This window comes from Mobula birostris, chromosome 9 (genome assembly GCF_030028105.1).
Source record: "Mobula birostris isolate sMobBir1 chromosome 9, sMobBir1.hap1, whole genome shotgun sequence".
Taxonomy (NCBI): domain Eukaryota; kingdom Metazoa; phylum Chordata; class Chondrichthyes; order Myliobatiformes; family Myliobatidae; genus Mobula; species Mobula birostris.
In genome coordinates, this window is record NC_092378.1 from 698,291 (window position 1) to 725,945 (window position 27,655).

The 27,655-nt window shown below is 45.7% G+C and overlaps 1 protein-coding gene across 1 annotated transcript in view; it reads left to right on the plus strand.

Moving 5' to 3' along the window:
* tspan11 (tetraspanin 11) overlaps positions 1 to 26,726 on the plus strand; it is an 81,536-nt gene extending 54,810 nt beyond the window's left edge. Inside the window, exons 4-9 of the mRNA XM_072269308.1 lie at positions 751 to 825; positions 6,128 to 6,232; positions 12,695 to 12,853; positions 25,530 to 25,616; positions 26,469 to 26,559; positions 26,686 to 26,726. Coding sequence (XP_072125409.1) covers positions 751 to 825; positions 6,128 to 6,232; positions 12,695 to 12,853; positions 25,530 to 25,616; positions 26,469 to 26,549 — 507 coding nt within the window. The 3' untranslated portion in view covers positions 26,550 to 26,559; positions 26,686 to 26,726. The remainder of the gene's footprint in view (positions 1 to 750; positions 826 to 6,127; positions 6,233 to 12,694; positions 12,854 to 25,529; positions 25,617 to 26,468; positions 26,560 to 26,685) is intronic.
* The last annotated feature ends 929 nt before the right edge of the window (positions 26,727 to 27,655 follow it).

A 27,655-nucleotide genomic window follows, 5' to 3' on the forward strand; every position in this document is an offset into this window, starting at 1 on the left:
ACACAGTCATTTGTATAGACAGAGTAGAGCAGTGGAATTAGTACATTTCCCTGAGGTGCGCCAGTGTTGATTGTCAGTGAGGTGGAGATATTATTTCCAATCCGGACAGACTCTGATCTCCCAGTGAGAAAGTAAAGGATCCAGTTGCATAGGAATGTAGAGTGGCCCAGGTTTTGGAGCTTGTTTATTGGCACTCTGAGTATGATTGTGTTGAATGCCGAGCTGCAATGAACAAACTGCAGCCTGATGAAGGCAATCATAAACATGAGCAAATCTGCAGACGCCGGAAATCCAGAGCAACACACACAAAATGCTGGAGGAACTCAGCAGGCCAGGCAGCATCTATGAATGAATAAACAGTCGATGTTTTGGGCCAAGACTCTTCTTAGATCTGATATAGATATTGCTATTGTCTGGGTGATCCAAGGCCGAGCAGAGAGACAATGAGATTATAGCCGCTGTGGACCTGTTGTGGTGAAAGGCAAATTGCAGGGGTCCAGATCCTTGCTTAGGCAGGAGTTGTAGCAGAGAACATCAGTAAATTAAGGGAGACCATGGAGCTGATGAGAGAGCAGTGTAATGAGCAGGAATGAGAAACAATCATTGGTCTGGAGTATTACCAGAAGACCTAGTGGTTAAATTTCCCGTGTGTTACAGTAAAAACCTGCCTGTTGGGTGATGTGTAGCATGGAACTGCTTTAGTGAAATGTAACTGGGTTTGTGTTTATTGTGCTTTCCTTTCTTTTTCAGTACTTTTCTTCACTCTTGTTAATCTTCCTGATTGAGCTGGTAGCCGGCATCCTTGCTTGTGTTTATTATCAAAGGGTGAGTTTAACCCTGATTTAGACAGAGTGAACCTGGTATACTGGACCTGGGTATCCATAGAACCCTTAGACACCAGTCTAACTGACAATCTGCACGCACCAGGCTGCCTGTTGCTGTTTTAAATTGATGTGGCACAGCTCAAGTCTAGAGAACTTGTCTTTCTACTTCATCCCCTCCCCGTCTGTCCTCTCTACAAATCTCAAGCTGGGAATACAGAATCAGGAGAAATGGGAGTGGGAGACCCAGGCTGGACACAAAACACCAAGGTTTGACCTGGGGGTAACCTGACTAAAACATCACAGCTCACGGGATGCCAGATTCAACCTGCCAAGGACGGGTGATATGCCACTGCCTCATCACCCGTTCAGACAGGGGGCAATATTCCCAGCCTGTGCCCACTGGATGCAGTCAGAGGAGTGTGGCAAGTTCGGCCAATTTCATTTTAACCAGTCATTTGTCCCAGTCAGGTTGGCTGGGAGATTTCCCCAATATCGTGTTTGCAGAATGAGTGAGTAATTGGTCATTGCCTCCATTACAGAAATGGCAAGGATGGAGAGATGTGGAGTCTCTTAGCACAAAAACAGGCCCTTCAGTCAAGTGCCTAACATGTGGCCGTATCCCTCAATTCTGTGGCCATCTGTCTGTCTCGAACATCGAACACAGAACAGTACAGCTCAGCAACAGGCCCTTCAGTCAAGGGTCTGCACTAACCATAATACTAATCTAGCTAGTCCTGTCCAACTACACATGCTCTATTTCTCTCAAATCCTTGCCTGTCTAAGGCTACGTCCACACTAGACCAGATAAATCCGTAGCTGAAGCTTTTTCTCTTCATTTTGACCCTCTGTCCACACTGAAATGGCGTTTTCCTCCCCCGAAAACGGAGCTTTTCTAAAACGCCCTCCAGAGTGTGTAAATTTGAAAACTCCAATTGGGCAGAGTCGTGTGGACGGGGTAACCAGAGATTTCTAAAACCGCTGTCATGACGTGCCGGAACAGATGGTGGTGGCAGCGCGGCATTTCATTGTTTTCTTGAACGCAACCTAACAACCTAATTTCAGAACAGACAGCAACGAGACTGAAGCCAGAAGAGTTAGAAATGTACTCACCAAATACTTTGACCCATAACTTACTAAATAAATAAGTATACTCACTTTGCCCTGATTTCTGTCCTTGCTTGTATGAAGCAGCACACATAAAAGTTGCTGGTGAACGCAGCAGGCCAGGCAGCATCTCTAGGAAGAGGTACAGTTGACGTTTCGGGCCGAGACCCTTTGTCGGGACTAACTGCAAAAAGAGATAGTAAGAGATTTGAAAATTCTTCATAGAGATGCTGCCTGGCCTGCTGCGTTCACCAGCAACTTTTATGTGTATTGCTTGAAATTCCAGCATCTGCAGATTTCCTCGTGTTTGCTTGTATGAAGGTGGTTTACCTATTTATGCAAGTACTTCTCTGACATTAGATGTGTAACAGCCTAATGTAAAGTTGTATGGAAATACAAGATAACACTGTTGCAGACATGTTTTATACATTTAACAAGGTGCTTTATTAATGTTACAGAATTAGTCAGTTTTTCAGTGTTCGTCATCAGCCAGGTCATACTGTCCATGAACTCGCTGTAGGTTGCCTCCATGCGCTCCAGTATTTGTTTTTTTTTAGTTTTAAGTCCTCCTGCGCGAGAGCCAACAGCTGTCCGTTGTTTGGGAATTTCCTTTTAAGTTTCTCTAGTGTGTAACTGCACAAACACGCACTTTCACAGTGAGATTCGACACCAAACATGTCGCTTGTTTTCTGTAGATGTGTCCTGCGCATGTCCAGTAGGAGGAGATTCGCCCAAATACCCGTTTTAATGTGGACGGAGGTATTTTCAAAAACATATGGTGTGGACGCCTATTGTTTTTACGCAAAACCGGCGTTTTCAAAAATATCCGGTCTAGTGTGAATATAGCCTAAATATCACTTAAATGTTCCTGTTGTATCTGCTTCCACTACTGTTCCTGGCAGTGCATTCCACACACACAACATCCCCAGCAGGACATTCCACACACCCACCTCATCCCTCGGCAGTGCATTCCACACACCAACCTCCTCCCCCAGCAGGGTGTTCCACACACACATACCACCTTCCTTGGCAGGGTGTTCCACGCACACAACTCCTCCTCTGTCAGTGCATTCCACACACACAACTCCCCCGGCAGGGCGTTCCACATACACACCCACCACCCTCTGTATAAAACAAAGAGCCTTTATTGCACATCATAATCTTACTTGCCAAAGACATTTTATGGCCTTTTTGAGGCCTTGTCTGATTTCACTCTCCAAAACCTTATTTATGTTCAGTTGTCCTCACCTAGCACACCACCAGCTTCCGTGTCCAGCACATAATTCTCCGCAAATTCCACCATCTCCAACAAGATCATAGTCATAGTCATACTTTGTTGATCCCAGGGGGAAATTGGTTTTCATTACAGTTGCAACCACCAAGCAAATCTTTCCCTCACCCCCCCCCCACTTTCTGCTTTCTGCAGGGATCACTCCCTACACGACACCCCATGTCCATTCATCCCTCCCCACTGATTTCCTTCCTTGCACTTACCCTTGCAAGTAAAATGAGTACTACACCTGCCCCTACACCTCCTCCCTCTCTATCATCCAGGGCCCTAAACAGTCCTTCCAGGTGAGGTGACACTTCACCCGTGAGTCTGTTGGGGCCATATACTGCGTTCAGTGCTTCCGGTGTGGCCTCTTGTATATCGGTGAGACCAGACGTAGATTGGGAGACCGCTTTGCCGAGCACCTATGCTCCGTCCACCAGAAGAAGTGGGATCTTCCAGTGGCCACCCATTTTAATTCCACTTCCCATTCCCATTCCTATTCTGATACCTCCTCTACTGTCGTGATCATGACATACTTAGGTCAGAGGAACAACAGCTTATATTCCATCTGGGTAGCCTCCAACCTGATAGCATGAACATCGATTTCTCAAACTTCCAATCCTTCCCCCCCACCCCCACCCCCACCTCCTCCACTATTCCCATCCTCTTTTCCCTTTCTCACCTTACCTCCTTGCCTGCCCATTGACTCCCTCTGGTGCTTCTCTCCACCCCCCTTTTTCTTTCTTCCATGGCCTTCTGTTCTCTCCTATTGGGACTTCCCCTTCTCCAGCCCTGTATCTCTTTCACCAATAAACTTCCCAGCTCTTCACTTCATCCCTCCCCCTCCTAGTTTCACTTAATCTCATGTGCTTCTCTCTCCCCTCCCCCACCTTTCAAATCTACTCAGTTTTTTATTCTCCAGTCCTGCCAAAGGATCTCAGCCCGAAACATCGACTGTCTGGCATGCCACTGCCTGGCCTACGGAGTTCCTCCAGCATTTTGTGTGTTATATTCAGTTTATCTTTTTGATCAAACTTCCTGTACAAATTCTTCTGTCACCCATGGTTGGTGAACCTGACCATCTCTTATCATACAGAACATGCTGATCCGAAGCCCTAATCAAATCTCCTTCAATAGACTCCCACATGGCAAATGTGGGTTCATCATCATACTCCCAATCTCATGTCCAAACTTCCTGCTGATTATTGTTGCAATTAACCTTCCCCAAATTTAGCATTTTCATAAGGACAAGTCCTATCCTTATTTTTAACTATTTTAAAACTTGCAGAGGGAGTATCCCCTCTGAGCTTCAATTACCTAGCCAGGCTCATTTCCCAATGTAAGGTTGAGCACACACCCCCTCCCCTGGTTGACTACCTACATTCTGTTTCAAGAAATCTCGATCCACCTAACAAATTCTGCCTCATCTAAACCTCTGGCACTAAAGAAGTCTCAATCAATATTGAGGATGAGAGAAGATATTTTAAATTCAGCCACTAGAACAACCCTGTTGTTTTTACATCTTTCCGTAATCTGTCCACTCATCTGTTCATCTGTCTGCTGCTGGCAATTCAGGGGGCTGAGGTATGACCTTATTGTAGTGACTGCATTTTCCTGTTGCTATGCTGGATGAGCTTTTCACAGTGTGTCCTCTCCTTGTACTGTATAGCGGTGGCATGCCTCTGATCAGTAATACACCTCTGGCTCAATCTCATCTGAGAGATCTGTACACTGGAACATTGAGATGCCAGTCCTACCCTTCTCTCAACCAGGTTTCTGTCATGGGTACAACATTGCAGTTCTGTGTATTAATCCCTGTTCTGAATTCATTCCCTTACACATTATATCTCTTCATAAAAACATTGCCAGATTGTCAGTCCCACTGTATTCATTATCCAGGTCAGGCACACTTGGAACTTTGTGAGCAGTTTTGGGACCTTATCTAAGGAAGGATGTGTTGGTATTGGAGAGGGTCCAGGGGAGGTCCATGAGAATGATTGCAGGAATGCAGGGGTTAATATATGAAGAATGTTTGAAGGTTCTGGCTTTTACTGTTGGAATTTAGAAGGATGGAGGCTGGAGGGGAGGGAAGATCTCATTAAAATCTATCGAATACTGAAGGGCCAAGGTGTGCAGAGTATGTTTCCTATAGTGGGGAGTCTAGGACCAGAGGGCACATCCTCAGAATAGAAAGACATCTATTTAGAGCAGAGATAAGGAGGAGTTTCTTTAGCTAGTGTGCAGTGAATCTGTGGAATTCGTTGCCACAGACAGCTGTGGAGGCGAAGTCATTGGGTATATTTAAAGCAGAGGTTGGTAGGTTCTTGGTTAGTCAGGGCATCAAGGGTTATGGAAGGAGGCAGGAGAATGGGGTTGAGGGGGTTAATAATTCAGCCATGATGGAGCAGACTTGATGGGCCATGTCACTTAATTCTGTTCCTGTGTCATATTGGACAGTTGATCTAATATCTATCTGTCACTGCTGATAACTGCTCTGATTCCCACTCCCTCACTGCACCAGCTGAAACCCTCCTGAGCAGCCCAAGCAAGTCGAGAGGAACTACAGCTGAGCAGCTTTTGTGGAGGCAGAGAGGTAGTCGATGTTTTGGGTTGAGACCCTGACTCAGGGCTAAGACGGTGGAGGGGGGATAATTGGTGTAAAGAGGTGAGTGGGAAGGCTTAGAGAGAGGGGCTGGGAGCTTGGGGTGGGGATGGGATGATAGACAGATGGAGCTGGGTGAGTGGACAGAACAGGAAAAGGAGAAGAGTCTCTGTTCACCTTTTTCAGCTTCCCCTCCCTCAGTACCATCACCTCCCCCACCAGCTTCCACCTGCCCATCACCCACATCTACCCATGCTCCTGCTCGCCGGGGACTGAGCAGTAAAGGCACCCTAACCACCGTTCTGCTTCTCTGTCTTTGTGTAGTTGAGTGAAGAGTTGAAAGAGCAGCTGAACAAAGAGATGATGGAGAATTACGGGCAGCCAGGAGAGGGCAGCGTCACCCAGTCCATCGATCGGCTTCAGCAAGACGTATGCAATTAACTTTCTGCAATTTCCTTTCAGGAAGTGGGGCTGGCCCCAATTCATGCTACTAACTGTATACAACAGAGGTCTCAGCACCAATCCTTGTAACACCAGTGGTGACAGACCATCAGCCAGAATAACAGCCTATTCTCTGTCTTCTATGGGCAAGGCAGTTCCAAATCCAAACTCCCAATTTACCCTGGATCCTATGCTCTATCTTCTGAATCAACCTATGATGAAGGACCTGTCAATGTCCATACAGATATTGTACACTGCCTTACCCTCATCAAACACCGTCACCTCCTCAAATAACCTAATGAAGTTTTAAGACATAACTCTCCCGCACAAAGCCTGCTGACTGTCCCTAAGTATACTTTATACTTTATTGTCGCCAAACAATTGATACTAGAACGTACAATCATCACGGCAATATTTGATTCTGCGCTTCCCACTCCCTGGATTACAAATATTAAATATTAAAAATATTTAAAATAGTAAAAATTAGTAAATATTAAAAATTTAAATTATAAATCATAAATAGAAAATAGAAAAATGGAAAGTAAGGTAGTGCAAAAAAAACCAAGAGGCAGGTCCGGATATTTGGAGGGTACGGCCCAGATCTGGGTCAGGATCTGTTCAGCAGTCTTATCACAGTTGGAAAGAAGCTGTTCCCAAATCTGGCCGTACGAGTCTTCAAGCTCCTGAGCCTTCTCCCGGAGGGAAGAGGAACGAAAAGTGTGTTGGCTGGGTGGGTCGTGTCCTTGATTATCCTGGCAGCACTGCTCCGACAGCGTGCGGTGTAAAGTGAGTCCACGGACAGAAGATTGGTTTGTGTGATGTGCTGGGCTGTGTTCACGATCTTATGCAGTTTCTTCCCGTCTTGGACAGGACAACTTCCATACCAGGTTGTGATGCACCCTAGAAGAATGCTTTCTACAGTGCATCTATAAAAATTAGTGAGGGCTTTAAGGGACAGGCCAAATTTCTTTAGCTTTCTCAGGAAGTAAAGGTGCTGCTGGGCCTTCCTGGCAGTGGACTGTGCTTGGTTGGACCAAGTCAGGTCATTTGTGATATTGACCCCGAGGAACTTAAAGCTTTTGATCTGTTCCACTTGCGCACCACCGATATAAATTGGGTCGTGCAGTCCACTTCTCCTTCTGAAGTCAACAACCAATTCCTTCGTCTTGCTGACGCTGAGGGATAGGTTATTGTCTTCGCACCATGCCACCAGATTCTTAATTTCCCCTCTGTACTGAAACTCATTGTTACCCGAGATACGGCCTACAATTGTGTCATCAGCAAACTTATATATTGAGTTCGATGGAAACTTGGCTACACAACCATGGGTGTACAGTGAGTACAGCAGGGTGCTGAGTACACAGCCTTGTGGGGCACCGGTGCTCAGAGTGATTGTAGAGGAGAGCTTGTCCCCTATTTTTACAGCTTGGGTCCTGTCTGTGAGGAAGTTGAAGATCCAGCTGCAGATCTGAGTGCTAAGGCCCAGGTTCCAGAGCTTAGGAATCAGTTTATTTGGAATGATGGTATTAAAGGCAGAGCTGTAGTCAATGAAAAGGAGCCTTACGTATGGGTCTTTATTCTCCAGGTGTTCTAAGGAGGAATGTAGGGCCAGAGAGATGGCATCTGCCATTGACCTGTTGCTCCGGTAGGTGAATTGCAAAGCATCGAGGCTATGTAGGCTATGCCTTTCTAAATGTGAATAGACCTTGTCCTTCAGTATCCTCTCCAGCAGCTTCCCTATCATTGACATGAGGCTTGCTAACCTATAATTACCTGGATTATCCCTACAAAATGACATTTGCTAATCTCCATACTTGGATGGGACTGTTGGCGATCTGATGAGTCAGTTTCCAGATGGACATGGATTGGCTGGGATGCTGGGTGGAGCAGTAACTCACAGAGTTTAATCCAGGCATGTGTGAGGAAATGCAGCAGAACGGATAACTTCACTCAACTTTACTTGCCCCATCACTGAACTATTCTCACAAGCTATGGACTCACTTTCAACGACTCTTCATCTCATGTTCTCATTATTTATCATTTTTTCTTTGTATTTGCAGTTTGTTGTCTTATTAGTTGTTTGTCCATCCTGTTGGAGTGGTCTTTCATTGATTCTATTATGGTTCTTGGATTTACTGAGTATGTCCACAAAAAAATACATCTCAGGATTGTATATGGTGACATATATGTACTTTGATAATAATTTTACTTTGAACTTTGGGAGCAAATAGGGCAGCGAAAATGAATGGCAGTGACCTTGGAATGTTGAGGTACAGAGAGCTCTTTGGGTGGAAGTCCATAGCCCCTGAAAGATTACCAGATATGCACCCATTACAATGTGTGAAGATAGGGTAATGAGAAAGGTATTTAATAAGCTTTCTTCGTAGAGGTGACGTTGAGTGTAAGAGTTGAGGAGTGGTGTTGCAGCTGTACACACCATTGCTTAGGCAGCTGTTGAGGCGTTGTACAGTTTCTTCTCTCTGCAACCCAGGACACTGAGAGGTGACCTTACTGAGGGTCTGTAAAATTGTGAGGGGCATAGATAGGATGATTCCTTCAGGTTGTTGCAGCGGGGGGAGGAAATCGGGACAAGCTTACACTACCTATTAAGTGCTCCCAATGGTGTGCACCTCAAACAGCCTCTGACAACCAAGTTCAGGTCCTGGTCTTCACGTGTGGCTTAGCTACTGGGCCTGGTGGAGCCATTTCTACTGACAGGAAAAGGGGCAAAGGCAGGTTCCTGGCACCTTAAAGCCAGTCGCTTCCGGCAGATGGACTCATCAGTGGTTGGCAGCTCATCTAGGAGAAAGAAAATTCTGATCTCAAACCTCCGCTGTCTTGTGGGTATACCCACTCATGAGGAAGGCTTCAAGAGAATGCCCCGAGGGAAAAATCTGGAGTTGGAGTCCCTAAGGCAGTCCTACATTGAGTTCAACATCGACTGCCAACTCTTGCAATGCTGCTGGTGCCGAACTGTGTCAGTCTCTGCCATTCCTTTGGGTTCATCAGATGCGTGGAGAAGGGGAGCTTGCTACGTGGGTTTGAATATCTAGAGGCTCAGACACAACATCCATGGCCGACCCTAACCGATGGAGGCCTCAAAAATAGATGGGATGGATAGAATCTTTCTCCCAGAACAGGAAGAACTAGAGAGTACTGGTGTAAGGAGAGGGTAGAGAAATGGAAAGAGGATTTGAGGAACAGGTTTTTCACACAAAGAGGGCTGATAATCTGGAATGAGGTGCCAGAGGAGGTGGCAGCAACATTTAAAGAGATTTGGATAGGTACTGGGAGATAAAATTATGAGTGGTATAGACAGGGTAAATATAAGCAGGCATTTTCCACTGAGGTTAGGTGGGACTACAACCAGAGGTCATGGGTGTTACAAGAATCACCCCTTGTAATGACAATCAGTGAGTCACAGAGAAATCTGTATTTATGGTCAAGTAACTTATTTCACCAGCTGGTGGCGCAGTAACATCAGCGCCAGACTCCGGAGCAAAGGTTCCTGAGTTTGAACCCAGTCAGGCCTTGTCCTTTACATAACAAATGGCTACTTGTTTGAGAATGTACTCAGTTTAGCAGATCACTACCTGAAGCTTCCTGTGTCCACATTCAGTTACTCTAATTAGATTATCCAAGAGCAAGAATCAGTTGAGAGTCCACAAAATGGGGACAACCGGCTTGTCTGCTTCCCCTGAACTTGATCAGACTGTAGTTTCTTCTGGCCAACATGGATTAAGGGTGAAAGGAGAAAAGTTTAAGGGGAACATGGGGGAAATCTTCTTCATTCAGAGGGTCACGAATGTGGAATGAACTGCCAGCACAAGTGGTGCAGGTGAGCTCAATTTCAACATTTAAGAGAAGCTTGGATAGGTACATGGATGGTAGGGGTACGGAGGGCTATGGTTCCAGTGGAGGTCAATGGGAGTAAGCAGTTTAAATGGTTTTAGCATAGACTAGATGGGCCAAAGGGCCTGACTTTCAAGCTGCATTTCTCTGTGACTCTGAAAGAAGTTAGAGGGACACAGGCCTAATGCTGACAAAGGGATTCAAGTGGAATCATAGTAGTTAGCATAGACTAGCTTGGCTGAAATGCCTGTCTCTGTGCTGTCTGATTCTGTGCTTCTGTTAAACATTACTGAAGTGGGCTGGTGAGAGACTAGTAGATAATTGCCTAATTCTGTGCCCTTGGGAATAAAAGATGTGGTAAAAATGCCCAGATGTAATATTTGGAAGCAGTGAGGCTGGTGGGTGTGGGAGCTGGGCTCTGAATTTTACCAGGACGGTACTGAAGTTTGAACGAGGCTGGATCCAGAAATGGTTTAATGCTCTTCTGTGTTTGCTGCGGCTGGATCCCGCAGACTCTCTGAGAAACGACAGCTATCACATACAAACACCCTGCATTTCAAACAGCAAGCAACTCCTCTGTGTGACATGGCAGGAAGCGAGGGAGGTGCCTGGGACAGCTTTAACTGGTCTATGTTCTGATCTCCACTTTGCTGTTTACTAGGATGGCTCATTCAGAAGCATATCTTCCAAGAACAGCCACCTCTCCCACTTCAACCCAGCCTCTTCCTTCCTGCGGAACTTTGCTGCAGAATGGCTGAGATTGACAGGAAGTGAACTGTCACAGGAAATTCTGGAGCTGGTTGTCGGTACTAAGCTCTGTGCTGGAGCGAAGAAGGTGGGAGGTATCCATGGAGACTCCTTCTCTCTCTGGCTGTTACATCGTTCTACACCATTCACAGGCAGCTGCCCCAGTGTCTCCATTCCTGCTGATATGACCACAAAGGAAGGTTCCTGTCTGCCGGTTGGTGGAACAGATGATCCAGAATACAGGCTCTCCGGGAAATGCGTGTGGTGGGGGGAGCGGTGAGGCCAGTGCTGGGATTGCTGGCAGCTTCAGTGACACGGCTGGGTGGCTACTGCTGGCCATCGATAGGGAGAGCAGATTAGCCTTTGTTAGTCTGGCTGCCCACACCCACATCTTGTGGACTTTTTAAGCACTGACTGCACTTCCAATAACCCTTCTGCAAATGCTTCCCCATTACAATTCTTCTCTCTTCATTGGCTCTCTGAACATTTAACCAATATCCTTCTCTTTCTGTCCTTTGTTTACCTCCTTCCTAGAGCTGGACATAGTTTCTCTTTGTCTGCCCTACCAAACCATTCATCTTCTAGTTCTACAGTTTCAGGTTATGCTTTCCTCATGACCTGGCTTTAAGAGAAGGTCGTGTTGTTATTGGTATCTGAAGCCTCATAGTCATAGTCATAGAAAAGCACATCACAAAAACAGGCCCATCAGCCCATCTGATCCATGCCGAGCTATTAATCTTCATCAACCTGCACTCAGACCATAACCCTTCCCTTCCCATCCAAGTACGTATCCAAATTTCTCTTAAATGTTGAAATCAAACTCCAATCCACCACTTGTGCTGGCAGCATGTACCATCTTCTGAGTGAAGAAGTTTCCCTTCATGTTCCCCTTAAACAGTTCAACTTTCACCCTTAACCCATGACTCCTAGTTTTTGTTTCACCCAATCTTAATGGAAAAAGCCTGCATGCATTTACCATATCTATACCCTTCATAATTTTGTATACCTGTATCAAATCTCCCGGTCTTCTACACACTAGAGAATAAAGTCCTAACCTAGTTAACCTTGCCCAATAACTCAGGTCCTTAAGTTCTAACAACTTCCTTGTAAATTTTCTCTGCAGTCTTTCACTCATTCACCTTTTTTCTGTAGGTAGGTGACCAAACCTGCACACAATACTCCAAATTAGGCTTCACCAACGACTTACACAACTTTAATATAATGTCCCTTGAAATAATTGTGGCTTTCTCTCTGTCTGCGAGGGGAGGTGGGAGATGACCGAGGGAATGCCTAGGGGATGTGAGTGAAAGTGGAGGGCTGTCTTTGATGTGGTGTTCAGCTGCTGTGTTCCTGTCGTTGATGTCAATGTATCCTCCAGCTGCAGTGTTATTTCATGCCACGTGTGGTAAACAGGGCCATTCTACCTAACACTCTTGCCTGTTGCTGGAATCTCACAGCACAATCTCTCTCCTGTTGTCTCTGACACCTAAGGCCATCTAATCCCATCTGTCTGTACATGGTCTATATCTCTCCATTCTCTGCCTATCCATGTGCCTCTCGAGTGTCTCTATCTTCTAACTGCATCCTCCACCACCACCATCCCTGACAGCACATTCCAGGTACCCACCACTCCTTGTGTAAAACAAAAATCACCCCCAGTAAATCTCCATCTCTGCACTGGAATTACCCAGTGGCCTATTTGGAGTGGAGAAGAAAGAACCCTCTCTCTGCCACTCAGTATGCCTCCCCTGGAGGTAGTGAACAATATAGAACGGCCCACAATGCTTAGTTTGACTTTGGCAAACAACATTCACCAGAAGATGACACTGACTGCGCCTTCCTCTGTTGTAGTTTAAGTGCTGTGGCAGCAACAGCTCGTCTGACTGGCAGGACAGTGTCTACATTCTCTCCCCTGACTCGGGTGACAGGCTTGTACCTGACAGTTGTTGTAAAACTGTAACAGAGGCCTGTGGCCAACGAGACCACCCATCAAATGTCTACAAGGTAGAGGTAAGAAACATTTTTCTGGAAGTGATATCTCATCAACTGTTAAATGTGTATTTGTACCAATATACTTACAATGGTCCTTGGTTCTGCTTGTCTCCTGGACCCCTCCTAGTGAAGGATGCCACCAGGAAGTAGGGTCTGTTTGCCTCTTGGACGCTGGAGAGGAAGAATTAAGATGAGCAGGAGAGTGAAGAAGGGGCTGGGTTGGGAGTTAGTTCCAAGGGGGTAGTGGGGATGAGGTAGTGACCACAATTCTGTCTCCTTTACTATAGTAACACATACAAGATGCTGGCCCAAAACGTCGACTGTATTTCTTCCTATAGATGCTGCCCAGCCTGCTGTGTTCCACCAGCATTTTGTGTGTGTTGCTTGAATTTCCACCATCTGCAGATTTCCTCGTGTCTGCGTCCTTTACCATAGCACTGGAGAAGGATAGGAGGAGACAATTTGGGAAAATATTTAATTGTGGTAGGGGGAAATAAGATGCTATTAGGCAGGAACATAAATTGGAAAATATTCTCAGGGAAATGCACAACAGAAATGTGGCAAATATTCAGGGAACATTTGCATGGTGTTCTGTATAGGTACCTTCCATTGAGGCAGGGAAAAGATGGCAGGGTAAAAGAACCATGGTGTACAAAGAATGTAGGAAATCTAATTAAGAAAAGAAAAGCTTATGAAAGGTTCAAGAAACTAGGTACTGTTAGAGCTCTAGAAAATTACAAGGGTGCCAGGAAAGAGCTCAAGAATGAAATTAGGAGAGCTAGAAGGGGCCATGAGAAAGCTTTAGAGAGCAGGATTAAGGAAAACCCCAAACCATTCTACAAGTATGTGAAGAGCAAAGAGGATGAGCCGTGTGAGAATAGGACCAATCAGGTGTGATAGTGGAAACATGTGCATGGAGCCGGAGGGGGTAGCAGAGGTACTTAATGAATACTTTGTTTCAGTATTCACCAGGGGAAAAGATCTTGACAATTGTGGGGATGACTTACAGCAGACTGAACTGCTTAAGTGTATAGAGGATAAGAAAGAGGATGTGCTGGAGCTTTTGAAAAGCATCAAGCTGGATAAGTCTCCGGGACCGGATGAGATGTATCCCAGGCTACTATGGGAGACGAGGGAGGAGACTGCTGAGCCTCTGACAATGATCTTTGCATCATCAATAGAGATGGGAGAAGTACCAGAGGATTGAAAGATTGCAAACATTGTTCCCTTGTTCAAGAAAGGGAGTAAAGATAACCCAGGAAATTATATAGACCAGTGAGTCTGACTTCAGTGGTGGGCAAGTTGTTGGACAAGATCCTGAGAGGCAGGTTTTATGAGCATTTATAGAGACATAATCTAATTAGGGATAGTCAGCATGGCTTTGTCAGGGCAGGTTGTGCCTTACGAACCTGATTGAATTTTTTGAGGATATAACAAAAGACATTGATGGAGGTAGAGCAGTAGATGTAGTGTATATGGACTTCGGTAAGGTATTTGATAAGGTACCCCATGCAAGGCTCCTTCAGAAAATAAGGAGGCATGGGATCCAAGGAGACCTTGCTTCGTGGACCCAGAGTTGACTTGCCAACAGAAGGCAAAGGGTGGTTGTAGATGGTTAGTATTCTGCATGGAGGTTAGTGACCAGTGGTGATCCACAGGGATCTGTTCTGGGACCCCTCCTGTTTGTGATTATTATAAATGACCTGGATGAGGAAGTAGAAGGGTGGGTTAGTAAGTTTGCTGATGACACAAAAGTTGGGGTGTTGTGGATAGTCTGGAGAGTTGTCAGAGGTTACAGCACAGCATGGATAGGGTGCAGAACTGGGCTGAGAAATGGCAGATGGAGTTCAACCCAGATAAGTGTGAAGTAGTTCATTTTGGTAGGTCAAATTTGATGACAGAATATAATGGTAAGACTCTTGGCAGTGTGGAAGATCAGCGAAATCTTGGGGGTCCACGTCCATAGGACACTCAAATCTGCTGTGCAGATTGACAGTGTTGTTAAGAAGGCATATGGTATGTTAGCCTTCATCAGCTGTGGGATTGAGTTCAAAAGCTGTGAGGTAATGTTACAGCTATATAAGACCTCAGCAAGTCCCCACTGGGAGTACTATATTCTGCTCTGGTCACTTCATTACAGGAAGGATATGGATACTGTAGAGAGAGAGCACAGAGGAGATTTACAAAGATGTTGCCTGGATTGGAGAGTATGCCTTATGAGAGTAGGTTGAGTAAACTCGGCCTTTTCTCCTTAGAGCTGCAGAGGATGAGAGGTGACCTGATAGAGGTGTATAACATGATGAGAGGCATTGATCGTGTGGATAGCGAGAGGTTTTCTTCTAGGGCTGAAATGGCTAACACAAGGAGGCATAGTTTTAAAGTGCTTGGAATTAGGTACAGAGGGGATGTGAGGGGTAAGTTATTCACACAGAGAATGATGGGTTAGTGGAATGCACTACTGGCGGCGGTGCTAAATGTAGATACAATAGGGTTTTTGAGACTCTCAGATGGGTACACGGAACTTAGAAAATTAGAGGGCTATGCGGTAGGGAAATTCTAGATATTTCTAGTGTAAGTTACGTGGTCAGCACAACATTGTGGGCCGAAGAGCCTGTAATGTGCTGTAGATTTCTATGTTTTTATGTATTTTACATTAACTCCATGGTAAAGGTATCAACGGATGATGAGATTTGTTGATTGCTCTTGGAGGTGTTGAGGCTGGAGGAATCTTCCATTGATGCTGCACCTTCAGTGATAGTTTACTCCTCTTCCCTGAGCTGAGATCTAAACTTCACACCAAGGAATGCTGTCAGTTTGGTGGGTGTGACTGCACAACTTTCCATCGTGATTCCTGCTCTGTGTAAGTGAGGGTTGGGGGGTGTAGGCAGGGAGGCAGTAGCCTGGTGTGTGAAGGCAACATGACCTCATTGAAGGTAGAGTCCTGGATAGAACCATAGAACCATAGAAACTACAGCACAGAAGCAGGCCTTTTGGCCCTTCTTGGCTGTGCCGAACCATTTTCTGCCTAGTCCCACTGACCTGCACACGGACCATATCCCTCCATACACCTCCCATCCACGTATCTGTCCAATTTATTCTTAAATGTTAAAAAAGAACCCGCATTTACCACCTCGTCTGGCAGCTCATTCCACACTCCCACCACTCTCTGTGTGAAGAAGCTTTAAACTTTGAAGTTCCCTTTAAACTTTTCCCCCCTCACCCTTAACCCATGTCTTCTGGTTTTTTTTCTCCCCTTGCCTCAGTGGAAAAAGCCTGCTTGCATTCACTCTATCTATACCCATCATAATTTTATATACCTCTATCAAATCTCTCCTCATTCTTCTATGCTCCAGGGAATAAAGTCCTAACCTATTCAACCTTTCTCTGTAACTGAGTTTCTCAAGTCCCGGCAACATCCTTGTAAACCTTCTCTGCACTCTTTCAACCTTATTTATATCCTTCCTGTAATTTGGTGACCAAAACTGAACACAATACTCCAGATTCGGCCTCACCAATGCCTTATACAACCTCATCATAACATTCCAGCTCTTATACTCAATACTTCGATTAATAAAGGCCAATGTACCAAAAGCTCTCTTTACGACCCTATCTACCTGTGATGACACTTTTAGGGAATTTTGTATCTGTATTCCCAGATCCCTCTGTTCCACTGCACTCCTCGGTGCCTTACCATTAACCCTGTATGTTCTACGTTGGTTTGTCCTTCCAACGTGCTATACCTCACATTTGTCAGTATTAAACTCCATCTGCCATTTTTCAGCCCATTTTTCCAGCTGGTCCAAGTCCCTCTGCAGGCTCTGAAAACCTTCCTCACTGTCTACTACACCTTCAATCTTTGTATCATCAGCAAATTTGCTGATCCAATTTACCACATTATCATCCAGATCATTGATATAGATGACAAATAACAATGGACCCAGCACTGATCCCTGTGGCACACCACTAGTCACAGGTCTCCACTCAGGGAAGCAATTCTCTACCACCACTCTCTGGCTTCTTCCATCGAGCCAATGTCAAATCCAATTTACCACCTCTCCATGTATACCTCGCGACTGAATTTTCCTAACTAACCTCCCATGCGGGACCTTGTCAAAGGCCTTACTGAAGTCCATGTAGACAATATCCACTGCCTTCCCTTCATCTACTTTCCTGGTAACCGCCTCGAAAAACTCCAATAGATTGGTCAAACATGACCTACCACGCACAAAGCCATGTTGACTCTCCCTAATAAGTCCCTGTCTATCCAAATGCTTGTAGATTCTGTCTCTTAGTACTCCCTCCAATAACTTACCTACTACTGACATTAAACTTACTGGCCTATAATTTCCCAAATCCTTTTTTAAACAACGGAACAACATGCGCCACTCTCCAATCCTCCGGCACCTCACCTGTAGACAGCGACATTTTAAATATTTCTGCCAGGGCCCCCACAATTTCAACACTAGTCTCCTCCAAGGTCCGAGGGAACACCCTGTCAGGTCCCGGGGATTTATCCACTTAATTTTCCTCAAGACTGCAAGGACCTCCTCCTTTTCGATCTGTACAGTTTCCATGATCTCACTACTTGTTTCCCTTAATTCCATTGACTTCATGCCAGTTTCCTTAGTAAATACAGATGCAAAAAACCTGTTTAAGATCTCCCCCATTTCCTTTGGTTCCACACATTGCCGGCCACTCTGATCTTCAAGAAGGCCAATTTTATCCCTTACAATCCTTTTGCTCTTAATATACCTGTAAAAGCTCTTTGGATTATCCTTCACTTTGACTGCCAAGGCAACCTCATGTCTTCTTTTAGCCCTCCTGATTTCTTTCTTAAGTATTTTCTTGCACTTCTTATACTCCTCAAGCACCTTATATACTCCCTGCTTCCTATACACGTCATACAACTCCCTCTTCTTCTTTATCAGAGTTGCAATATCCCTTGAGAACCAAGGTTCCTTATTCCTATTCACTTTACCTTTAATCCTGACAGGAACGTACAAATTCTGCGCTCTCAAAATTTCTCCTTTGAAGGCTTCCCACCTACCAATCACATCCTTGCCAGAGAACAACCTGTCCCAATCCACACTTTTTAGATCCTTTCTCATTTCTTCAAATTTGGCCGCCTTCCACTTAAGAACCTCAACTCTAGGACCAGATCTATCCTTGTCCATGATCAAGTTGAAACTAATGGTGTTATGATCACTGGAACCAAAGTGCTCCCCTACACAGACTTCTATCACTTGTCCTAACTCGTTTCCTAACAGGAGATCCAATATTGCATCCCCTCTAGTTGGTCCCTCTATATATTGATTTAGAAAACTTTCCTGAACACATTTTACAAACTCTAAACCATCTAGACCCCTAACAGTATGGGAGACCCAATCAATATATGGAAAATTAAAATCCCCTACCACCACAACTTTATGTTTCCTGCAGTTGCCTGCTATCTCTCTGCAGATTTGCTCTTCTAATTCTCATTGACTATTGGGTGGTTTGTAATACAATCCCACTAATGTGGCCATACCTTTCCTGTTTCTCAGCTCCACCCATAAGGACACAGTAGACAAGCCCTCTAATCTGTCCTGCCTGAGCACTGCTGTAATATTTTCCCTAACAAGCAATGCTACTCCCCCACCTTTCATTCCTCTGCCTCGATCACATTTGAAACATCAGAACCCTGGAATATTAAGATGCCAGTCCTGCCCCTCCTGTAGCCAAGTTTCACTAATTGCTATAACGTCATAACTCTACGTGTCAATCCACGCCCTCAACTCATCCGCCTTTCCCGCAATACTCCTAGCATAGAAATATATACACCTCAGAAGATTTTTACCACCACTCACAACTTTTCTATCAGCGGATTTGCTTGAACTTCTAACATCATTTATTTTCACCCCAGCCACACTGTCAGCTCTGGCACACTGGTTCCCATCCCCCTGCAAATCAAGTGCCTGATCACCATCGCAGGAATAATATGTGTTACAGGAATTCTAGAAGAACCTCACAGTGACCTTCTTACTGACCTGTCAGAATATACAAACGTGGAGGTCCTGAAAGTCTTCAGAACTTGGTGACATTCCAGGAGTTTAATGAGCTGGGCAATAGTTTGTAAAGTTAATGGATGCATGTATGCCATTGTACCAATTCACTTTCCACTCTTTCAGGCTCTTGTTTGTTCAGAAGATGTGATGTCACTGACAAAGCCAGCACTCATTGGCCACACGAAATGTCCCCACACTGAAGGATAATTAAAGCTCACTGTGTCTGGGATCACACAATCCATGCTAGGCAAGGACCACAGACTTCTGCCGCTGAAGGAGTTCAGAGAAACAGAGAATATTTGACAATCTGAGATTCTCAGTTTTTGTCAAGAAGAATATTTCTTTCTTTTCGAATCATAGGGAAGTACAGTACAGAAACAGGCCCTTCAGTCCATCTAGTCCATGCTGAAACCTTTAAACTGCCTACTGTCATCGACCTTCACTGAGATAATAGCCCTACCATCCATGTACTTGTCTAAACTTCTCCGAAACATTGAAATGGAGCTCACATGCACCACTTGCACTGGTAGCTCATTCCACGCTTTCACAAACCTCTGAGTGAAGAGTTTTCCCCTCATATTCCATAGAAACACAGAAAACCTACAGCACAATACAGGCCCTTCGGCCCACAAAGTTGTGTGGAACGTGTCCCTACCTTAGAACTACCTAGGCTTTACTCATAGCCCTCTATTTTTCTAAGGTCCATGTAGCCCCCCAGGAGTCTCTTAAAAGACCCTATCATTTCCGCCTCCACTACTGCTGCTAGCAGCCCATTCCACGCACTCACCACTCTCTGCGTTTTAAAAAAAAACTTACCCCTGACATCTCCTCTGTATCTACTTCCAAGCACCTTAAAACTATGCCCTATTGTGTTAGCCATTTCAGCCCTGGGAAAAAGCCTCTGACTATCCACACAATCAATGCCTCTCATTATCTTATACACCTCTATCAGGTCACCTCTCGTCCTCCATCACTCCAAGAAGAAAAAGCCGGGTTCACTCAACTTATTCTCATAAGGCATGCTCCCCAATCCAGGCAACATCCTTGAAAATCTCCTCTGCACCCTTTCTATGGTTTCCACGTCCTTCCTGCAGTGAGTCATAGTCATAGTCACCAGGACCTCCCACATCTGACACCGAGCCCAGAAAACTGGCCTCACACACATACTTTCTGTCTTTATTTTAAACAGGTAACCTACCTGGCCTCGACCCTTTATCGCCTAAGCTCCGTTGAGCCAAAGCCTTCCTACTCAGTCTCCCACTACTCCGACACCCGCTCCTCTGACACCTGCTCTGTAAATCTGTCTTCTTTTTAAACTCTTCCCGCTGTTCTCACTGGCTGACCTCCGCGCGCTTGCACAGTCGTGCCCCGTTCAAACCGCTGAAGAAATAACCCATAAACTTTTCACCTTTCACCCTTAACCCATGGCCTCTGGTTGTAGTCCCACCCAACCCTCAATAGAAAGAACCTGCTTGCATGTACCCTATCTGTACCCTTAATGTTGTTATAGCCAGGGGTGGTAATGGGGACAAGCTCCCACTACCTTTTAAATGCTCCCAATGGCGTGTGCCTCAAATAGCCTCTGGCAACCAAGTCCAGCTCCCAGCCTTCACATGTGGCTTAGCTACTGAGCCTAATGGAACCATTTCTACTGACAGGAGAAGGGGCAAAGGTGGTTTACTGGCACCTTAAAACTAGTTTCTTTCGGCAGATGGGGCTCATTAGCCGTGGTTGACAGCTCATCTAAGAGAAGGGAAACTCTGATCTCAAACCTCTGTTCCCTTGTGGCTATACCTACTTATGGGGTAGGCTTCAGGGATAAACCCTGAGGGAAATATCTGGAGCTGGAGTCCCTAAGACTTCAATGCTGACTGGCAGCTCCTGTGATGCTGCTGGACACCAAACTGTATCGTTGTCTGCTGTTTCTTTGCGTTCATCAGATGTGTGGAAAGGGAGAGCTTATTGCATGAGCAACAGCTTGCTCTCCATATTGTTCTGCCCAGGCTTGTGTGTCTAGACAGCTAGGACATAATATCCATGGTTAACTCTGACCAACGGAGGCCTTTATCACCCTTCAAAGTCTCCACTCTGACTCTGTCTTACTCATTCCTTCCTTATAACTCAGGCCCTGCAGATGTGCAACATCCTTCTAAATTGTCTCTGTACTCTTTCAATCTTATTTACATCTTTCCTGTAGGTAGGTGACTAAAACTGCACACAATGCTCCAAATTAGACCTCACCAATATCTTATACAATTTCATTGTAAGATCCCATCTCCTGTATTCAATACATTGAATTATGAAAGCCAATGTACCAAAAGCCTTCTTTATGACCATGTCTACCTGTGATGCCACTTTCAACAAATTATGGACCTGTATTCCCAGATCCCTTTGTCCTATCACACTCTTCAGTGCCCTACCATTCTCTGTGTAAGACCTATCCTGGTAGGTCCTACCAAAGTGCAAAACCTTGCACTTGTCTGCATTAAATTCCATCTACCATTTTTCAGCCCATTTTATCAGTTGGTCCAGATCCCTCTGCAAGCCATGATAGCCTTCCTCACTGTCCACTACACCCCAATCTTGGTGTCATCCACAAATTTGCTGATCCAGTTAACCACGTTATCATCCAGGTCTTTGATATAGATGACAAACAACAGTGGACCCAGCACTGATCATTGCGGCACACTATTAGTCTCAGGCCTTCAGTCAGAGAGACAACCCTGTACTACCACTCTCTGGCTTCTCCCGTAAAGCCAATGTCCAATCCAATTTACTACCTCATCTTGAATGCTGAGCAACTGAACCTTTTTGACCAACATCCCATGTGGAACCTTGACAAATGCCTTGCTAAAGTCCACGTAGACAACATCCACTGCCTTGCCTTCATCAACTTTCCTAGTAACTTCCTTGAAAAACTTGATGCCGCTTTGCCTCACTTCTATAGCTTCTGTGTCCGTCTCCCGAGTAAGTTTAGATGTGAAAAATTATTTCAGAGCTCCTCCATCTGTTTTGGCTCCACATATGTAATTCCATGCTGATCCTCCAGTGGACCAGTTTTGTCCTTTGCGGTCATTTTGCTTTTAACGTATCTGCAGAATCCTTGAGGATTCTCCTACATCTTGTCTGCTAGAGCAACTTCATGCCTTCTTTTATCCCTCCTGATTTCTTTCTTAAGTATTCTCTTGCTTTTCTTATACTCCATAAGCACCTCATTTGTTCTCTCCTGATTATACCTGCTATGGACCTCATTTTATTTCTTAACCAGGGCCTCGATATCTCTTGAAAACCAAGGTTCCCGACACTTGTTATCTTTACCTTTTATTCTGAAAGATACATGCAGGCTTTTCAAAATTTTGCTTTTGAAGGCCTCCCACTTACCAAGCACACCTTTGCCAGAAAACAGTCTATTCCAATTCACACTTCCTAGATCATTGTTGAGAACATCAAAATTGGCCTTTCTTCAAATTAGAATCTCAAACCGCAGACCAGAAGTATCTTTTTGCATCTTTACTTTGAAACTAATGGCACCATGGTGACTAGATGCAGTGTTCCCTTACACAATCTGCTGTCACTTGCCTTGTCTCATTCCCTAACAGCAAATCCAGTATTGCACACTCTCTCATTGGGACTTCTACATACTGATTAAGGAAATTTTCCTGAACACATTTAACGAACTCTACCCATCTAGTCCTTTTACAGTTTGGGAGTCCCAGTCAATATGTGGAAAGTTAAAATCACCTACTATAACAACCTTACGTTTCTTGTAGCAGTCTGTGATCTCTCTACAAATTAGTTCCTCCAGATCCCTCAGATTGCTGGGTGGTCTGTAATGTAGCCCCATTAACGTGCTCATACCTTTCTTATTTCTCAGTCCCAGCTACAGCGCCTCACTAGTCGAGTTCTCCAGTCTGTCCTGATGGAGCACTGCCGTGACATTTTCCCTGCCTAGTAACAACACCCCTCCTCCTTTAATCCCTCCCGCTTTGTCACGTCTAGAACAACAGAACCCTCAGAATATTAAGCTGCCAGCCCTGCTCCTCCTGCAACCAAGTCTCACCAATGTCTACAATGTCATAATTCCAGGTTTGATCCATGTCCCTGGGTTCATCCACCTTTCCTACGATACCTCTTGCATTGAAATATATGCAGCTCAGGTCATGAGTCACGCCATGCTCAACTTTTTGATTCCCGACTTTGTCTGAGATCTTACCAATGTCTGCCTCCACAACCTCTCCACTAACTGTTCTGGCACTCTGGTTCCCAACTCTAGTGTAAACCTCACCATGCAGCATTAGCAAACCTTCCTGCTAGGATATTAGTTCCCTTCCAGTTAAGGTGCAAACCATCTCTTCTATACAGGACCCACCTTCCCTGGAAGAGAGCCCAATGGTCCTAAATCTTATGCCCTCCCTCCTACACCAACTCTTTCGCCATATGTTAAACTGTATAATCATCCTATTTCTGGTTTCACTAACACATGGTAGCAACCCTGGAGGTCCTTCCCTCTAACTTAGCATCTAACTCCCTGAACTCTCTTTGCAGAACCTCATCATTCGTTCTACCTATGTCATTAGTACCTACATTGACAAATAACCTCTGGCTGTTCACCATCTCTCTTAAGAATGCTGAGGACTCGACCAGAGATGACCCAGACCCTGCCACCTGGGAGGCAACATAGCATCTGGGAATCTCAAAGAACCCTCTTTCTATTTCTCAAACTAGCAAATCCCCTATCACCATTGCGTGCTTCTTCTTTTCCCTTCCAAGTCACAGAGCCAGACTTAGTGCTAGCGAGCCGACTGCTCTGACCTTCCTGTGTGAGGTCATTCCCCGCCCCCCTCCCCACTAACAGTATCCAAAGTGATATACCTGTTGTTGAGGGGTATGGCCGCAGGGTACTCTGCACTGGCTCCTTCACCTATTTCCCCTTCCTGACTGTCACCCAGTCTCCTGTATCCTGCACCTTGGGTGTAACCACCTCTCTATATCTCCCATCTATCACTCCTTCAGCCTCGAGAATGATCCAGAGTTCAGGCAGTCTCGGCTCCAACTCCTTAACTGCGGATTGTTAGAAGCTGCAGCTGGATGCACTTCTCACAGTTGTGGTTGTCAGGGTCACCGGAGGTCCCCCTGTCTTCCCATATCCTGCAAGAGGAGCATTCCACTATCCTGCCTGACATCTCTACTGCCCAGCTGAGGAAATGCAAAGAGGCAGGGCAAACCTCTACCTGCATGTTTTTGTTTTTGCTTTCTCTGACTGAAGCCTCCATGAGCTAAAGGCTCAAAATCTCCACTCACCTGACTCTGTCCAGTCTGACGAGGGCCACTCAGCTTGCCCCTGCCTTATTTGAATTTGTTTTTGCTACTCACTCCAAAATATGGACTGGTCACTGGTCCAAGCTTCTGGAACACTGCAGCAGAGAAACAAGCCTTTTGGTCCATGCTCAGTTATTAACCTGTCTAGTCCCATCGACCTGCACTTGTACCATGGCCTTCCCGACCACGTACCTATCCAAGTTTCTCTTCAATGTGGAATTCAAACCTCATTCCTGATGGCAGCAGCAAGAACACATCATGGCCTAGATGGTGGGAGTCCTTGATGGATGCTGCTTTCCTACAACCACGCTCAATTGTGGGAGAGATTTACCCTGATGGACTGGGCTGCTTCCACTAGTTTTTGTAGGCTTTTCAATTCAGGGGCATTGATGTTTCCATACCAGGCCATGACGTAACCAGTCAGTACACGCTCCACCACATATCTATAGAAATTTTTCAGTTTTACATAATGTGTCTAATCTTCGCAAACTTCTAAGGAAGTAAAGGTGCTGTTGTGCCTTCTGTGTGACTGTTACTGGTCCCCGTGGTGTGATTGTTACTGTTCCCCACTGTATGTGACTGTTACTGCTCCCCGTGGTGTGACTGTTACTGTTCCCTGCAGTGAGACTGTGACTAACTGTTACTGCTTCCGCAGTGTGATTGTTACTGTCCCCTGCAGTGAGACTGTGACTGTTACTGCTCACGCAGTGAGACTGTGACTGTTACTGCTCACGCAGTGAGACTCTGTGACTGTTACTACTCACGCAGTGAGACCGTCTGACTGTTACTGTTCCCTGCAGTGTGACAGTGTGACTGTTACTGCTCACGCAGTGAGACTGTGTGACTGTTACTGTTCCCTACAGTGAGACTGTCGTTGGCAATTGCGGAAGGTGACTCACCTCCACCTTCTCTGGAGCAGTTAAGAGTGGTTAATAAATGCTAGCTATATCTGTGAATCAATTAACAAATATATAATCTCTGAATAATCATTTCTGTGATATAAAATCATCCTCTTGAATCTGTGTGCAGAGTTATGCATCCGGGGGAGACAAAGCTCAGCTCTGGCTGATCTTGTAGGTCGTTACCCTCCCTTCCCCTCCTTCTCTCCAGCACTAGACTATTCATTATCACCTAGCCTGAACCATCAGTCACTCACTGGATCTTCCTGTGTAAATGGAAATGTTTCCCCACTGTCCATTGTTTTGTACACTGTCACGATACTTGCTTTGCTCCAGGTTTCAGTGCGCGTTTCTGTGTTACTGCACGGAATCCTGGCACAGGGTTTGAGCCAATTTGAAGCATTGTGTGTTTTCTTTGGAATGTGTTGGCAGGGAGGATGCCTCATCGTCCTGGAGCAGGTACTTGCAGATCACCTGTTGATCATGGGAGCTGTTGGCATTGGCGTGGCCTGCCTGCAGGTAATCCTACCGTGTGTCAAGGGGTGTGCAAACGTGTTGTAGGGAGGGGGGCAAACATGGCAGGGGGAGGGGTGGGGGAAGGGGCAAACCGTGTCAGAGGGACGTGTGCAAGGGAACATGCAGGTAGGGGAGATAAGTGTGTTGGGGGCAAGCATGTTGGGGGAACAAGTTTGTCAAAGGCAAATATTTTGGGAGAACAAGCATGTTTGGGAGGTATATCTAATCCGTGGCATGGAAAGATCCCATTGAAGGGGCAGCTGGACATGAGTTTGATGTGCTGACGACTCAGCTGGGGCAGGAGGCTGGGGTCTGTTGTTTCTTTACCCTAGTTTGATTCCTGATAATGAGCCCTTGGGGATGGGACACAGCAAAGGCCTGCCTGCCTGTGGTAGACTGAAGGGTAAAGGCTCAGTCACGTGGGTAATTACAAACTGTGACATCCATCTGAAGAGGCTCAACATTGGGGTAGGGTTAGGTTCAGTGTCTGATGTGAAATCCTGTTTACGTCAGTGTTTGTTCACTGACAGCACTAACCAGGGAGAAATGACAGAGTCAGAGACAAACAGTGGTGCGGTGTGGCGGTGAGGATTCTGTGCTGAAAGACCAGTGGAGTGCAGGGAATGTCAGGGAATGAACAGTTCGATGGGTAGAACGGCCTTAGATTCTGTGAGGCTGCAAGCTCTTGCCATCAGCACAGTGTACAAGACATGCCTATGTTCTCCCAGTCTGTTGGGACGTGATATTTGCTGGTGTTTTACAGTAGGTTTCAGAGCAGGGATGTTCTGTCACTCTGCTAGCTATACAACGGGTTTTCTGTGGCTCATTCTGAAGCTGCTGTTGTTTGCCCGGCAGCTGATTGGAGCCGGAACAACTGCCTGTTTCATCTGTGTGATCATCAGAGAGGAGGAGGAGGTGGAGTTTTTCCAGCGCTGATGGCTTGCCTGTGAGTGTGCGCACACTGATACCGCTGTCTGCACCTTTGCCCAGCTTTTCTCATCAATGGCCTTTGCATTGCCTCTTTCAGTTGCTTTCATTTCACAGTGCATTGAGCTGTTGTTTTCACCGGCAGGTTTTGGAAGGAGAGACCACCTCTCGCCACAACAGTACCAGGGCTCCAGGCACCTTGAATTGGTTCACCTGTGTCAAGGTTCAAGATTCAAGTTTATTTATCATGTGTACATCTAAACCTGCATCAATTGCGTTAGCAGCCCAGAAGTGTCACCCCACATTCTGGTGCCAATATAGCAGGAAAACAATGCACAGCACAACGAGCAACAAAGCAACAACAGCAAAACACGGCCCTGCTCCTCCCTCCCACCCTCTCGCACACAAAATCCTCGAACCTCAAGACACCCCACTTTGCTGGGTGGCTGCAGCTCCAATACCACTCCCGATGCCTGGGAGTATTGTGTACAGGAGTTAGGATGTTATGGGGAGGTTGTACAAGACATTGGTAAGGCCAAATTTGGAGTGTTGTGTGCAGTTCTGGTCACCTAATTATAAGAAGGATATCAGTAAGATTGAAAGAGTGCAGAGAAGATTTACTAGGATGTTTTCTGGTCCGGAGTTGAGTTACGGGGAAAGATTGAACAAGATAGGACTTTATTCCTTGGAGCATGAGGGGAGATTTGATAGAGGTTTACAAAATTATGAAGGGGATAGACAGAGTAAATGTGAATAGGCTCTTTTCACTTGGATTAGGAAAGATAAATACGAGAGGACATGGCTTTAGGGTGAAAGGGGAAAGGTTTAGGGGGAACATTAGGGGGAACTTCACTCAGAGAGTGGTGGGAGTGTGGAACGAGCTGCCATCTGACGTGGTAAATGTGGGCTCACTCTTAAGTTTTAAGAATAAATTGGATAGGTACATGGATGGGAGAGGTCTGGAGGGTTATGGACTGGGTGCAGGTCAATGGGACTAGCGGAATAAAGTTTTGGCACAGCCTAGAAGGACCGAATGGCCTGTTTTCTGTGCTGTAGTGTTCTATGGTTCTACCTGACATCATCTGGGACAAGTCAGGCTACTAGACTGGCACCCC